At 39.1% G+C, this 16,413-nt stretch overlaps 1 protein-coding gene across 1 annotated transcript in view; it reads left to right on the top strand.

The window, feature by feature from the left end:
• The window catches only part of LOC128656938 (cytochrome P450 2K6-like), a 400,794-nt gene that overhangs the window by 206,032 nt on the left and 178,349 nt on the right, over positions 1-16,413 (top strand). The window contains exon 7 of the mRNA XM_053711116.1: positions 2,074-2,234. Within this exon, the coding sequence (XP_053567091.1) occupies positions 2,074-2,234 (161 nt within the window). The remainder of the gene's footprint in view (positions 1-2,073; positions 2,235-16,413) is intronic.

Genomic DNA, 16,413 nt, shown 5'->3' with positions numbered 1-16,413 from the left:
TTTGTACTTTAGTTAGTTTATTTAATTGTAGTTATTTGTAGGTATTGTATTTAATTAATTTATTGATAGTGTAGTGTTAGGTTTAATTGTAGGTAATTGTAGGTATTTTATTTAATTTATTTATTGATAGTGTAGTGTTAGGTTTAATTGTAACTTAGGTTAGGATTTATTTTACAGGTAAATTTGTAATTATTTTAACTATGTTAGCTATTAAATATTTCTTAACTATTTAATAGCTATTGTATCTGGTTAAAATGAATACAAAGTTACCTGTAAAATAATTATAAATCCTAAAATAGCTATAATATAATTATAATTTATATTGTAGCTATATTAGGATTTATTTTACAGGTAAGTATTTAGCTTTAAATAGGAATAATTTATTTAATAATAGTTAATTTATTTCATTAGATTTAAATTATATTTAATTTAGGGGGGTGTTAGTGTTAGGGTTAGACTTAGCTTTAGGGGTTAATACATTTATTAGAATAGCGGTGAGCTCCAGTCGGCAGATTAGGGGTTAATGTTTGAAGTTAGGTGTCGGCAATATTAGGGAGGGCAGATTATAACTTTATTATAATAGTGGTGCGGTCCGCTCGGCAGATTAGGGGTTAATAAGTGTAGGCAGGTGGAGGCAACGTTGTGGGGGGCAGATTAGGGGTTAATAAATATAATATAGTGGTCGGCGGTGTTAGGGGCAGCAGATTAGGGGTACATAGGGATAATGTAAGTAGCGGCGGTTTACGGAGCGGCAGATTAGGGGTTAAAAAATATGCAGGGGTCAGCGATAGCGGGGGCGGCAGATTAGGGGTTAATAAGTGTAAGGTTGGGGGTGTTTAGACTCGGGTACATGTTAGAGTGTTAGGTGCAGACGTAGGAAGTGTTTCCCCATAGCAAACAATGGGGCTGCGTTAGGATTACAATAAATATACCGAATATCACAAAGAAAAAAATGTGAAATAAATGTGATAACAAAAATCATAAAAGGAAAACCAAATAAAGTTCTGAATCAAGGATATGTCTGTGTCCTCTGGATGAGTTTTTCAGCTTGTTAGCATTCCTCAGTGAGATCCCATAAAAAAGGAAACAGAAAATTGCAACATAGTCTGAATCTGTAATGTCACTTTGAGGAAGTAGTTGTTTTGTAACAAATGACTACTCACATTTGTTGGAGCTTTCCACTAAGCTCAAGGATATGCGCACTCCCACTTTATACTGATGGGAAAACAGTACACTAGGCAAAACTTGGATACAAATTTATTTTAAAATATATAAAAGCGTCACATAATCCTTGATAACACCACAATGTAAGGGTACAAAAGCAGATATGCTGTAACAAATGCTTCAAATCGCCAAACTTGCAAAGAGGTAAATGGATCAGCAGGAGTGTGACCGCTGAAACCAAAACCTTTTTAGTAGCAAGACAATAGCGCTAAGCCCCCAGGTGTCCTGGCTAGTGTAGAGACGCAATAAAACTCAATATAGAACAGTTCAGTTCCGACGTACGTTTCGCTGGTATGCTTTGTCAAGGAATCGCGGCTGAACGCGGCTTTTTTACAGGTGTTAGGTTTTTTTTCAGCTCAAAGAGCCCCATTGTTTTCTATGGGGGAATCGTGCACGAGCACGTTTTTGAAGCTGGCCGCGTCCGTAAGCACCACTGGTATCGAGAGTTGAAGTTGCAGTAAATATGCTATACGCTCTTTTTTTGGAGCCTGACGCAGCCATTCTGTGAACTCTAAATACCAGCGGTATTTAAAAGGTGCTGCCAGAAAAAGCCAGCGTAGCTAACGCACCCCTTTGGCTGCAGAACTCTAAATCTAGGCGTAAGTTAATAAAAGAATATCAGACACAATATTTCAGATTCAATATTCTTTGCAACCATTTTTTGCACATGACAATATTCAGATAAAAAGTTTTAAGTTAATCTTTTAACATTCTAAACCAATTTTATAAAATTCTGATGTTTGATTTATATTGTTTTCTTTATATAAGTTAAGATATGCAGGGAAATAACAGTAAAATACTCTAAAGCAGTGGGCAATTGGTAATTTACATATTTATTTTTATTAATAGGACAACCATTTGAGAACACCGTGAACATGAATGCTGCTGTTGCCAACATAATTGTATCTATATTACTTGATCATCGATATGATTATGAGGATCCTGTGTTTCTCAGATTTATGAAAATAATAAATGAAATTGTGAAGCTTTTGGGTGATCCAAGAATTGCAGTAAGTTATTGCTTTGAACTTGATTCTTTTTTTTTTTTTTTTTACTTTTTATTCAATTCATAATACAAGTCTATAATCAATCATCAGAGATAGGCAGTAATTGAAAACAATACAAAATAAATAAAAAAAAATGGTTGTCAAGCTTTGTTAATGTCAACACAATGTTTTCTCATAAAGAGAGCTCCAGTTCTACAAAATGCCTTAAACATAGGTTATATTCTACAATCAACTCATTCAAAGGGCACTCCAAACTTTTTTTGTATATGAATTGGGTTTTCATACCTAGTTGTCATAACTAGACATGTAAAAATAAAAACAAAAACAAAGACACACAAAAAAAAGGAGGAAAAAGAAACATCTTAGGGGAAAGGCTGCGACCAGCCTAGCCCCTGACTCCTCCCCTCACGGCTGCGACCAGGCTAGCCCTCGACTCCTCACCTCACTTCCCCGTCCCCTCCCCATCTTATCTAGGGCTCCAAAAATTAATTATCACAATGGCGAACTCAAGAAACATGGTACTTCTGAAAGGTACAATCAGCTGCCTTTGTATCTCCTTAGGGAAGCTAATAATTACGCTTTTCCATTTGTAAAAGAAGCACTTAATTTGAGTTTCTGAGTTTATTGAGGTATCCATTTGTTCCATGATTATTTGATTTTTAAGTTTCTGTTGGAATTCTGTCAAATTAGGGGCTTTATTCAATTTCCAATATTTCAAGATCAATAGTCTACCTACCATAATTATAGCATTAATTTGGCGGACATTTTTAATATGGGTTTCTTTTTAGCCATCTATTAAAAAAACATGATTGTCTATTATTTTTAAATTATTTTGATTAATTTTATTTGACCAATAGTTTATTTTATACCAAAATGTCTTTATTTTATGGTAGCCCCAAAAACAATGATATATATCTGCCTCTAATGCCTTGCATTTGAGGCAATGCGAGCCTGACTTGTCTCAAACATTTTTGGAGTAATATATATTCTGTTTACCAATTTGGTGTGTGATTCTCTCCATGAAGAGGAGAGTATTGCAGCATCTACTAGTTTAAAGCTTTTCTGGACCACCTCGGGTGTAACTTTCCATGCCTGTGCAATTTTATGCACCTTTAATTGACCAAAAAAGCTCATGGTTATTCTATATAACAATGACATAGAATATTCACCTGCTCTGAACAGATTCAGTACTGGGTCTAGGATGCACCATGTGCCCTGCTCAGTATTGTCAAATGCATAGTAATCACTTCCAGTTAGCCAATCTAATGCTATCTTTGTGATAGCCACTAGATTATATATTTCAATGTCTGGTAAGGCCAGGCCACCATCAGCACTAATTAATGAAAGATTTTTAAAGGTAATGACTCTCTACTCCCCCCCCCCACAGGAATTAGAGACATCTCTGTTTAAATACACCTGGGTCTTTCTTGTTTATCATGATTGGTCAATTCTGCATTAAATAGAAGAGTTTGGGGAACATCACCAAATTTACTTTACCTGTTAGGGTTAGTTTAAATTTAGCCCAATTTTCCAAATCAGAATTTATTTTAGTAAACATTGGGGGATAATTAAGCCTGTACCATTCATTGCTATCTTTAGCTAATGTGATACCTAGATATATAAATGCTTCTTTTGCTTCTTTAAACTGAGAACCTTGATATGATTTTTTTGTTTCTTTACCCAAAAAAATTCTGTTTAAGCCATGTTGACTTTATAGCCCGAAAAGGCACTATACTCCTGTAGTAGTTGGATTAATAAAGGGATATTTCTTCCAGTATTCGACATTAAAACTAATAAGTCTTCCACATATAGCAACGTTGTAACCTTTCTTGTGCCCATTTTGATCCCTTCAATCTCTCTTCTTAAACAAATAGCTAGGGGCTCAAGGGTCAGGTTAAATAAATAAGGGGATAGAGGGCAACCTTGCCTTGATCCTCTTTATAACTGGAATCTAGGTGAAGGTCGGTCATTAATAATAATAGCAGCATTAGGATGTTTATACATTAATTGAATGAAATTAAAGAAAGGGCCCTCGTCTCCAAACCTAGAAAGCACTGTGAACAAGTGATCCCAAGTAAAGGAGTCAAAGACCTTCTCTGCATCTATTGAGACTATTGCTGCATCTGGTCCCTTTAAAGGGTTCATTTTCTGCAAGTTTGCCTGGAAGCTGTTCAGTATCAATTGAAATTTCCTTATGTTACACGAAGAGTTTCTACCTGACATAAAACCTACTTGGTCTTTATGAATAAGGGGTCCAATTCAAAATTTAAGCCTAGTTGCTATAATACTTGTAAGAATATTGTAATCGCTATTTAATAACTAAATTGTCCTATACGAACTGATCTCTTCTCTATCTTTAACTTTTTTTGGAATAAAAGATATATTGAAGATGCCGTAAAGTATCTGTAACAAGCCGTACCCTCCATGTAATAATTATTAAATAATTTAACCAATGTTGGTGTAATATCTTCTAAACGTCATTTATAAAGTTCCACCAGTATCTGATCTGGTCCAGTGGCTTTATTAGCCGCTGCTCTCCTAATGACAATATCTACTATTTAATGGAAATAGGTGTATTTAATTTGTCTAATTTGCTTTTTGCTAACTTTGGAGTTTGTGTACTTTTCCAAAAATTCACCTTAACTTAACAATCTATTATATTAGTCGAGTATAATTTCTAGAAATATTGTAAGATATACTCATTAATTTCGTTAATATTAGTGATCCTGCCCTGTGGGTTTTTGAGAGATTCTATCAAATATTTTTTTTTAGTTTTAATTATATTTGCAAGGAATTTACTAGGTTTACCCCCAAGCCTATAAAAAAGAACCTAGTCCTAAATTCTTCCTGTGCCATTTTTTGTGTTATAAAAACTCCTCTTTCTCTTTTTTTTTTTTCTTGATAAATTTCCCACATTTTTGGTTCAGGGTCCCTAATGTATGAATTCTATGCATTACGTAATTGATTCGCCAATTGCGGATCCCTAGCAACCATTTTACGTTTTTGACTAACTAGATATGTCTTAATCTCACCTCTTATTACTGCTTTAAAAGTTTCCCATAAGATTTCAGTTCGCATTTCTGGGGTATAATTCAACTGATAAAAGTCATTCCATTTTAATTTCATTCAAGCTTTATATTGGACATTATTAGCAAGATAACTAGGAAAGAAAAACCTATTGTCTGATGCCTGATTATTCCTAACTTTAATATTTAGGGTAATAATGGCATGATCTGAGATTATGATTTCTTTGATATCCACGACTAGTTCATAAATTAGGAGTTTATCAGATATTAAAAAATAATCGAGCCTGGAACGTAGCCTACAGCGACACTGAGCGGTCACATAAGGCAGGAGCACTCTCCTCCAAAACCCATTAAAGTCATTATTTCCCTTTCCTTTAGGAATTACTTTGTGGATTACACCCTCTCCAGAACCCCCTTATCCTACCCAGGACAAATTGCCTGTCTGCAAAGCCTTATTAGTGGACACACAGTCCCATTAAACTGCTATACAGCTACCTGCTCTGACAACGCAATCGCTCATCCGGAGTAAAGAAGCCCTCCTAACTATCTACCCCCCGTGTCTAGGAGCTTACCCGACATTATCTTTTAGCCCTCTGAGCAGGTCTGGGGCAGCCGCTCTCCTCGGGACAGACCCCGTCAACTCAGACAGCCGACACTGAACAAGGAGCCACACGCAAGTTCTTACAGCCCTCCCACCTATGTAAGAAGCCTCCTGCCACTCACCCAAATTAAGATCGCCATCCCACGATCTGTGGAGGGACCTGGGGTGAGCAGTGCATCTGGAGTGCATTGATGACTGGAGCAGACACTTCTGGCGCCAATGGCTGCCATTTTGAGGCCTTCATTGCGTCGGCACTCCGGAGATTCCTCTGAAACTGAGGACCCAAACACATAGGGGTAAGCACTGCTACGCCACCCACCACAATACCATAACCTAAGCAGAACACAACAATTGTACCCCACATTTTATTTCCCAAAAACCCTGGGGAATTTACAAAAGGGAAATTGCACCTAAAGGTAGTGGGGATGTTGAGGGACAGGAAAACAACATAAAATAGAAGGAAATAAGAAAAGAGGGGGGAAGGGAAAGAAGAAGAAAAAAGAAGAAAACAGGGAGGGAAAGAGAAAGAACAAAAGGAAAGTAACACAGAGAGAAAATAAGGATAAAAGTAAAAAGAACATAGCTCCCTTGCATTCCTCCCAGTTCATTAATTTAACTCCCTCCCAACTTCTACCACTAGGAGTTTACAGCAGCAGTATAACTCCAGAAAGTTTATACTACACAAAAGAGCCAAGAGGACATTTAAAGAAGCTAACACACAATTCTGGCCCTTATCCCAAGAGGCAGATTACGCCCAACTATACTTCCCCTCAACTACTCTAACAGGGACACACAACTCACTCATAATCTGCCTATATTGGGGAGCCTACCACTGGGTCTTGCAAGGACCCAATCCCGAATATACTATATTCCTTAGCTCCCGAATATACTTTCCCAACTGATGCTTTGAACCTCCACAACACAGCACTTACTTCTTGGAGATCCCTTTCCCCCTTTTCTCGCGGCCCCTGCAGACTGCAGGTCATATCCACTCTCCTTTTCCCGGCTTCGCCCAGTGGTGGCACATTCCCTGAGAGGGACTTCACTACAGCGCCTCACGTTCCAGAAAAATCATATAGTGTACCTGACCCATAAGTACTCCTTATGAGTAGTGGAAACCTGACCATATTAGTTCCCACTCTGGTCCAATTATTTTCCCCTAACAGCCAGAAGTGATAATGATGGGCTAAGTCCAGAGTGGCAGAGGCGCCGGCATGCCCCCCCCCCCCCAGTTTTCAACCCTAACAAGGAATTCATTTACTCTATTTGTTTCTGAAGATTCAGAGAGACACTCTCCTAAATATGGCACACGCCGGGAAGAGAAAATCAAAATATCATGAGCTCCCCAAAAGGATTTTGACAGATCATTTTAATAGCAAAAACATCTCTGACCCTGACCTCTCGGAAGAGGACTCTAGAGATTCTTCTGTTTTCAACGATAGAAATCCAAGACCAGATAACCCTGGAAAAGATAGAGCTGCGCTCTCACAATTTACTTTTCTGGATACCATTAAAACATTATCTGACAAGATGGATACTCATTACACATCCTTACGGCAAGATCTCCGTCAATCTGTCAGTGAACTCAAGCGTGACATTTCCTCATTGGGAGAACGAACAGACACACTTGAGAGGAAACACAAGGATCTAGCAATTGATCACTCCAACCTACTCTCCTAATCCCAGAATCTCGCAGAGAAAATATCTGACTTGGAGTCCAAGTTGGAGGATTTAGAAGACAGATCCCACCGAAATAATCTTTGGATCTGGGGAATATCTGAGGATGTAACCCCAGTGGACCTACATAACTATCTGGCCGTCCTTTTTAGGGATCTCTTGGGCACAATAAAAGAACAAGACCTCTTAGTTGACAGAGCCCATAGGGCGGTACGGCCGTGTAATTCCTCAACTGACACCCCACGAGATGTGATTGTACGTCTTCACTTCTATACTACAAAGAAGAAAATTCGAAGAGCATCTTTCAACAACAAACCACTTGAAGAACCCTACCACAAGTTGCAAATCTTCCCAGACCTGTCCCCGCACACATTAGCCAAACAAAGAACATTCCAGCAGTTTACACAGGCTCTGAGACATCATAAGTAAAATACCGGTGGGGGTTCCTGGTGAAGATCTTCCTGCAGCATGACGAACAGTCATATGTAATATCATCTCCGGATCAAGGTCTGAAACTACTCCATACCCTAAGACTAACTGTCCCTTCAGACCCTACCACTAGACGTCGAGAAAAACCCAAAGAGCTTATTTCGGCAGCCCCGGACTGGCACCATCCGAACACTGCATCCTCCCATCAAGACGAAGTCTAACACAGATCACAGTTCATTGCTCAGAACTCTCTGGGAACCTGAAATTCTGGAACTCTCCACATCCTAGAGTAGAATTCCCAGCCCTGCATAAGGACCTTGCTGAGCACACATACAGGTACATATCTTACTCTTAAATGGCTCTCTAGTCACTGGTCCCTATGCCGAAGACCTCCTCACCAGAAGAACATCATCAAGGTAAGCCCTGAGCTCACACATGGGTACATCCCTTACCCTTTCTCAGCTCTCGGCTCCCCTTCTCCTTTACACTTTATCTCTATGTTGATAAGCTGACATTATCTATTACATATGCTCATCTGGAGACGCACCTTTGTTTCCTTTGCTAATTGCGATAGTAGACCAGTACACTAGATATTGAATAGACTTCAATTACAGCACATAACGAAGATATTTCCAGAAGACATTGATTACACAAGTTTGTAGCTATAACTTAAAAAATGTCATGCTATATTTCGTTAACCTTGGTTTTATGCACACATTATTTACCTATCATATTGTTAACTTGATTTTGCAAATGTTTTGTCTGTTTTTCTTTACCTTATTGAGCCTAACAAGCAGTACCCTGTTCAACCAGCTCCCTAACTTGGATCCCCAAGGACCTGGTCTAATCCTTCTGGGAACCACTCCTTTCTGTTCCAAAGGCAGCTTATCTCACATCCAGGAGCTTCTACCCCACCTAGAAGTACCCCTATGACCAATCCTCCACCCCCTATGTAGACATATCAGTGACAGCACAAATTCTGTTACTGTCCTTCTCCTCTTCTCAACGACTGATGGGGAACACCAAACATGATCCCATACCATATTGCACTTTCTACCAACTCTTTTGGAATCATTAAATCCCTTATCTTCCTAAACCACTCACCCCACCTAACAAACTGGGGGGCGTTTCTTGTCCGAACGCCTCTCCCTTCTCCCCCCTCTTGCTCCTGGTCCATCTCCACACCTCCACAAGCCCTTACTTTTAAATTTAAATTTTATAGATACCCTCCTGCCAGACCGATCAAACATATATTAAAACGTTTAGCCTGTCACAGACTAATACATATTACTCCTCCTCCCCCCTTCCCCCCTCTCCTAAGCTCCTCCCCCCTTCCCCCCTCTCCTAACCTTCCCCATCCCCGCTTTATCTATTAACACTTGGGCCTTCGGACCCTCATTCTTCTCATCCCCTACTCCCCTGCCCTCCTCCCTGTTTTTCCCCTTTCCTAATTGAAGCGGCTCCTGACCGCTGAATACCTATTACCCCTTGCAATATACACAATTTAGTTATAACTCAATACCACTAGAAATCTTTCTCTGAACAGCTTCTTCAGACCATATTCTTCATAAGCTAGTGACCCAGGAGAGACCTCCTCTCCTCCAATATCCCTTACCCTATCCCCCCTTTTTTTGTCCCCTTCCCCTCCTCCTCTCACTAAATTTTGGAAAACCTATATTTCCTCACTTTGAATGTTCAGGAACTTAATTCCACTACCAAGCAGAGTCTTCGCTTCGCCTACTTGCGTAAAAGTAAAACAGATGTTGCCCTTGTCCAAGAGATCCATTGGACTCCTACCCCTGTGCTCACACGCCTACATCTATATTGGCAAAAATGTCTCCTATGACCCCATATATATAGAAAGAGATCCCCAAGCTAGGTTCTTCATTATAGTATGCAAGCTCAATAAACGCGTAATCACGCTAATCAATCTCTATGCTCTCAACTCCAGACAGATAAAATTTCTTAGGACACTTCTCACCCTAGTAACAGCAGTGAAACAAGGGGAACTAATCCTGGGAGGAGACTGTAATCTAATCTGGGACATAAATCTAGACAGAATAGGACCTACACTTTCACAGCCAGACAAAGCCACTCCCTCCCTCTCCAAAGCATTTCAATTACTTATCGCTCAACATGATTTATATGATGCCTGGTGAGCGCTTAACCCCCAGGAGAGAGATTTCACATTCTACTCCTCCCTACATAAATCACATACTCGCATTGACTATTTCTTTAAAAGTGCCAAACTATTAGAAAACATTTCCTATAACAAAAACACCCTGGTTACTTGGTCTGACCATGACGCTTTGCACCTCTGCCTAGGTCCCTATCTAACATTTACTTCTCCTTCCGTGTGGCGCTTACAAGACTGGACTATCACAGATCCCACATTTAAGTCTGAACTTCAAACTAAGATCACTGACTTCATCAGCCTAAATGACGACAATCAGACCACAATACAAAATTTGTAGGCCACCCTCAAGGCCATGGTGAGGGGCCACCTTATTCAGATAGAATCTGAGGCTCACTTGAGAAGCGAAACTACACTATCTGCCCTAGTTATCCAATTAAGAAAATTAAAAACCGAACTCAGCCTTTCATATTCTACCTCAGTGAATGATGAAATTGTTGAAACCACTAAACAAATTCAAGCTCTAGAAATTTAAAAAAATCATAACATGCTGGAAATATTTAAGAGGGTCTTCTACCACCAGGGCAACAAAGCCTCCACACTATTGGCATCAAAACTTTAACACCGTACAGCCCAATCTCGCATAATGTCCATTCAAAATGATACTGGGAAGTCAGTTTATGCTCCTGCTGATTTTGGGGAAACATTTAAGAAGTATTACCAAACCCTGTATAACATTGAAGTAGGTCTGAATTTGCCCCCTTGTACCGTGGAGGAAATCTCCACCTTTCTGATCTCATTAGGTCTTCCCACAGTCAATCCAGATGATGTCCCTATACTCACAGCTCCAGTGACAGTAGAAGAAATTAGGAAGATCATTGCAAACATAAAATTAGGGAAATTTCCTGTCCCAGACGGCTTCACAGCTAGATTCTATAAAACTTTTCAGAATCTCCTGGATCCTATTCTTTGTAGATTCTGTCAGGAGACTATCTCTAGAAGCAACCTTAGCGCAGAATTCTTAGAGGCCACGGTAATCACAATCTTAAAACCAGGTAAACCTTCAGACCTATGCAGCAGTTACCACCCAATTTCATTATTCAATCTTGATACCAAAATTTACGCCAATTTCGTAGCCAACAGACTTTCAAGAATTATCCCTCCCCTGATAGGAGATGAACAGTTCGAATTTGTCCCATACCGAGAAGGACCAGATGCGATAAGGAGAACACTTAATCTTCTTAACATTGCCTCAAGGAGAGGGATTCCCCTTCTGGCCCTGTCACTTGATGCTGAAAAGGCGTTTGACAGGGTCAGATGGGACTATTTATGGGAGACTATGAGAGCTCTTCAAATACCTAATTCCTTCATCCTGGCAGTTAAGGCCCTCTATACATCTCCCATGGCTAGAGTATGAGGAGTTGGATTCCAGTAATCTCCATTCAGCATAACCAATGGTACCAGGCAGGGATCCCACTGTCACCTCTCCTGTTTGCTTTAGCAATCGAACCCTTAGCCGACTATATCAGACACGACCCATGAACCTCAGGTCTCTCAGTAGGGACTCACTCACATAAAATCTCATTATATGCAGATGATATCACTCTTTTCCTCACGTCACCCAAATAATCCTTATCTGCAGTTTTCACAACCCTAGAGAACTTCGGTAACCTGAGTTTTTATAAACTCAACATTTCAAAGACAGAAACTCTCCCTATAAATATAACACCCAATGACCTTGCCTCCCTAAAGAGAATGTACCACTTTCAATGGAACGAGACCTCCATTAAGGTACTGGGGTTTTCCCTTAGCCCAGACCCCTCTACCACGATAACATTAAACTATACAGATAGACTCTTATAGTTTAAGAAACTGCTTGAATCTTGGGAATTTAGAGAAATCTCCTGGACAGGTCGTATTGCTGCGATCAAGATGTCCTTCCTTCCGAAGAGCTCGTATCTATTTAGATCTATTCCATATAATGACCCTAGACCTATCTTAAACGGACTACAGAGTAATGATAGTAAGTTTTATTTAGATTTATTTTAATTATATTAAAGTTAGGGGTTTTAGGGTTAGGGTTAGACTTAGGGTTAGGGTTAGGTTTAGGGGTTAATATGTTTATTTAGTGTTACTGATGTTGGAGGCCAGAGGTTTAGGGGTTAATGACTTTAGTATAGTGGCAGCGGCAACGTTGGGGCAGCAGATTAGGGGTTAATACATTTATGTAGGTGGCGGAGACATTGGGGGTGGCAGATTAGGGTTTAATAAGTGTAGGTAGGTGGCGGCAACATTGGGGGCGGCAGATTAGGGGTTAATAAGTATAATGTAGGTGTCGCGATGCCGGGGGCGGCAGATTAGGGGTGTTTAGACTGGGGGTTTATGTTAGGGTGTTAGGTGTAAACATAGATTTTGTTTCCCCATAGACATCAATGGGGCTGCGTTACAGAGCTTTACGCTCTGTTATTGCAGGTGTTAGGCTTTTTTTTAGCCGGCTCTCCCCGTTGATGTCTATGGGGAAATCGTGCACGAGCACATAACAGCAACTCAAAGCAGTGCTGGTGTTTGTGTGCGGTATGGAGCTCAATGCAGCCATATTGCCAGGTTTTTGCAAACCTGTAATAGCTGCACTATTAAAGGTGAGCGTACAACATTTATTACCGACCCAGCCATAACGCAAAACTCGTAATCTAGCTGATTGTGTTTATTTTTTTTGTAATTTAGACATTTTTAATTGTAGATTTAAATAATTTGAGTAGGGTTAGGATTTTAAATATGTAATATAGTTAATTTAATTGGTAATTTAATGTATTTGTAGTATAATAGTTAGGTAAGGTTAATTTATAGTTTAAAATAGTTTAATTTAATTGTAGGATAATAGTTAGGGTAGGTTAATTAATAGTTTAATATAGTTTCTTTTAATTCTAAAGGTAAGTTTAAATTTATTATAAGATAGGGATGTTGTAATTTTAATGTAACTTTAGCGGGTTGTTAGGTTAAGGGGTTAATAGCTTAATTTAGTTAATGGCGATATGGGGGGCTGGCGGTTTAGGGGTTAATAGGTTTAGTTAGTGGTAGTGATGTGGGAGGCCTGGGGTTTAGTTGTTTATACTTTATTTAGTTGCGGTGGGGTCTGGGAGCAGCAGTATAGTTGTTAATACTTTTATTTAGTTGCAGGGGGGGTCCGGGAGTGGTGGGATAGGGTTTAATACATTTTATTTAGTGGCGGGGATGTAGGGGCGGCAGATTAGGGGTGTTTAGACTTGGGATTTATGTTAGGGTTTTAGGTGTAAACGTTACTGGTTTTCTACCATTTAAATCAATGGGATATCTGGCAGCAGTGAACATAAGCTTTCGCTGCTTTCAGACTCCCATTGATTCCTATGGCATCCGCGGCCTCCAGGGTGGCGGATTGAAAACCAGGTATGCTGGGCCGGAATAGTCATGACCGTACCGGTTAACTATTTGATAACTTTGGAAAATTGTCAAATGGTGCTGAATGTGTATTCAGAACATCTGTAATGACTCAAGCATCGATCTGTTTAGGATTGAGACCGGTGGATCGTATGTTACGTCACAGATTTTAACTTTTGCCGGTCTGTAGGCTTTGATAACTAGGTCGAATCAAGCTTGCCACTATTACACTGCGGAATACCAGCGTATTTCAGGTTGACGGCTTGATAACTATCCCCCATAGTATCAGCTTGTATGATCCAGACACAATATGCAGACAGCAATCTTTAAACAGGTGCCTTAATTAATAGCTAAAAGGGCCATTATACACTCATTTTTTCTTTGCATAAATGTTTTGTAGATGATCTATTTATAAAGCCCATAAAGTTTTTTTTTTTTTTTTTAAATGTATAATTTTGCTTATTTTTAAAGAACATTGCTCTGATTTTCAGACTCCTAACCAAGCCCCAAAGTTTTATTTGAATACTGTCAGCTACCTAACTCCAGCTTGCTCCTGTTTGTGTAAAGGGTCTTTTCATATGCAAAAGAAGGGGGAGGGGGGAGTGTCTTATTTCCCACTTGCAGTGGGCTTTCCAACTGCCTTTTCAACAGAGTTAAACTGAAAGCTTCTAAGTACGTTTTTAAACCATTTTATACTGGATTTTTATATCAGTATCTGTGCATCTTATTCTTCATAGTAGTGTCTATTACATGCAGTTATATGAAAATGAGTGTATACTGTCCCTTAAAGTAGCTGTGTCCAATAGAGAGGAAAATCTTTAACTTTGCACTTGTTAAACACAACTCATCTTAAAGGAATCTCCAGTTTCAAGTTTTGTACTGGGCCAGATTGCCAGATTTACTGGGCCAGATTGCAAGATTAGTCTAAAAACGTTATACACGTGTGTTTTCAGTTTATTTAATCTAGACACGTTCACCTAGATTACGAGTTTTGCGTTAGAAGCTGTGCGGTGCTAACGAGCAGTTTATGCTCACCGCTCACTTACAGACAGCACTGGTATTACGGATTTTTAGAAACCTGGCGTTAACCGCAAAAAAGTGAGCAAAGAGCAAAATTTTGCTCCACATCTCGGCTCAATACCAGCGCTGCTTACATTAGCGGTGAGCTGGCTGAACGTGCTCATGCACGATTTCCCCATAGGAATCAATGGGGGAGAGTCGGCTGAATAAAAACCTAACACCTGCAAAAAAGCAGCGTAAAGCTCCTAACGCACCCTCATTGAATCCTATGGGGAAATAAAAGTTATGTCTACACCTAACCCCCTAGCATGAACCCCGAGTCTAAACACCCCAAATCTTACACTTATTAACCCCTAATCTGCCACCCCCGACATAGCTGACACCTGCATTATATTATTAACCCCTAATCTGCCTCTCCGGGCATCGCCGCCACCTACATTATACTTATGAACCCCTAATCTGCTGCCCCCAACATCGCTGAACCCTACATTATATTTATTAACCCCTAATCTGCCGCCCCAATCTCGCCGCAACCTAAATACATTTATTAACCCCTAATCTGCCGCCCCCAACGTCGCCACCACTATAATAAAGTTATTAATCCCTAAACCTAAATCTAACCCTAACCCTAACCCCCCCAACTTAAATATAATTTAAATAAATCTAAATAAAATTACTACAATTAACTAAATAATTCCTATTTAAAACTTAATACTTACCTATAAAATAAACCCTAAGCTAGCTACAATATAACTAATAGTTACATTGTATCTAGCTTAGGGTTTATTTTTATTTTACAGGCAACTTTGTACTTATTTTAACTAGGTACAATAGTTATTAAATAGTTATTAACTATTTAATAACTACCTAGTTAAAATAAAGACAAATTTACCTGTAAAATAAAACCTAACCTAAGTTACAATTAAACCTAACAGTACAAAACAATTAAATTAATTACCTAAATTAAATGCAATTAATTACAATTATATAAAATTATCTAAAGTACAAAACCCCCCCACTAAATTACAGAAAATAATAAAGAAATTACAAGATTTTTAAACTAATTATACCTAATCTAATCCCCCTAACAAAATCAAAAAGCCCCCCCAAAATAAAAAAGCCCTACCCTACACTAAATTACAAATAGCCCTTAAAGGGGCCTTTTTCCAGGGCATTGCCCCAAAGTAATCAGCTCTTTTACCTGAAAAAAAAATTACATTTCCCTTCCCTCAACATTAAAACCCACCACCCACACAACCAACTCTACTCTAAAACCCACCCAATCCCCCTTTAAAAAAAACTAACACTAACCCTCTGAATATCACCTTACTGGGAGATGTCTTCACCCAACCGGTCCAAAGTCCTCAAGGAAGCCGGGAGAAGTCTTCATCCAAGCCAGGCAAAGTGGTCCTCCAGACAGGCAGAAGTCTTCATCCAGACGGAATCTTCTATCTTCATCCATCCGGTGTGGAGCAGGTCCACCTTCAAGACATCCGACGCGGAGCATCCTCTTCAAACGACGGCTAAACACAGAATGAAGGTTCCTTTAAATTACGTCATCCAAGATTGTAATTTTTTTTTTCAGGTAAAAGAGCTGATTACTTTGGGGCATTGCCCTGCCTTTTAAGGGGTATTTGTAATTTAGTGTAGTGTAGTTTAATTGTAGTGTAGTTTAATTGTAGTGTAGTGTTAGGTGTAATTGTAACTTAGGTTAGCTTTATTTTACAGGTAAATTTGTCTTTATTTTAACTAGGTAGTTATTAAATAGTTAATAACTATTTAATAACTATTGTACCTAGTTAAAGTAAATACAAAGTTGCCTGTAAAATAAAAATAAACCCTAAGCTAGCTACAATGTAACTATTAGTTATATTGTAGCTA

The sequence above is a fragment of the Bombina bombina genome, chromosome 4 (genome assembly GCF_027579735.1).
Source record: "Bombina bombina isolate aBomBom1 chromosome 4, aBomBom1.pri, whole genome shotgun sequence".
NCBI classification, from domain to species: Eukaryota; Metazoa; Chordata; class Amphibia; order Anura; family Bombinatoridae; genus Bombina; species Bombina bombina.
This window is presented reverse-complemented; position numbering and strand designations above follow the sequence as displayed.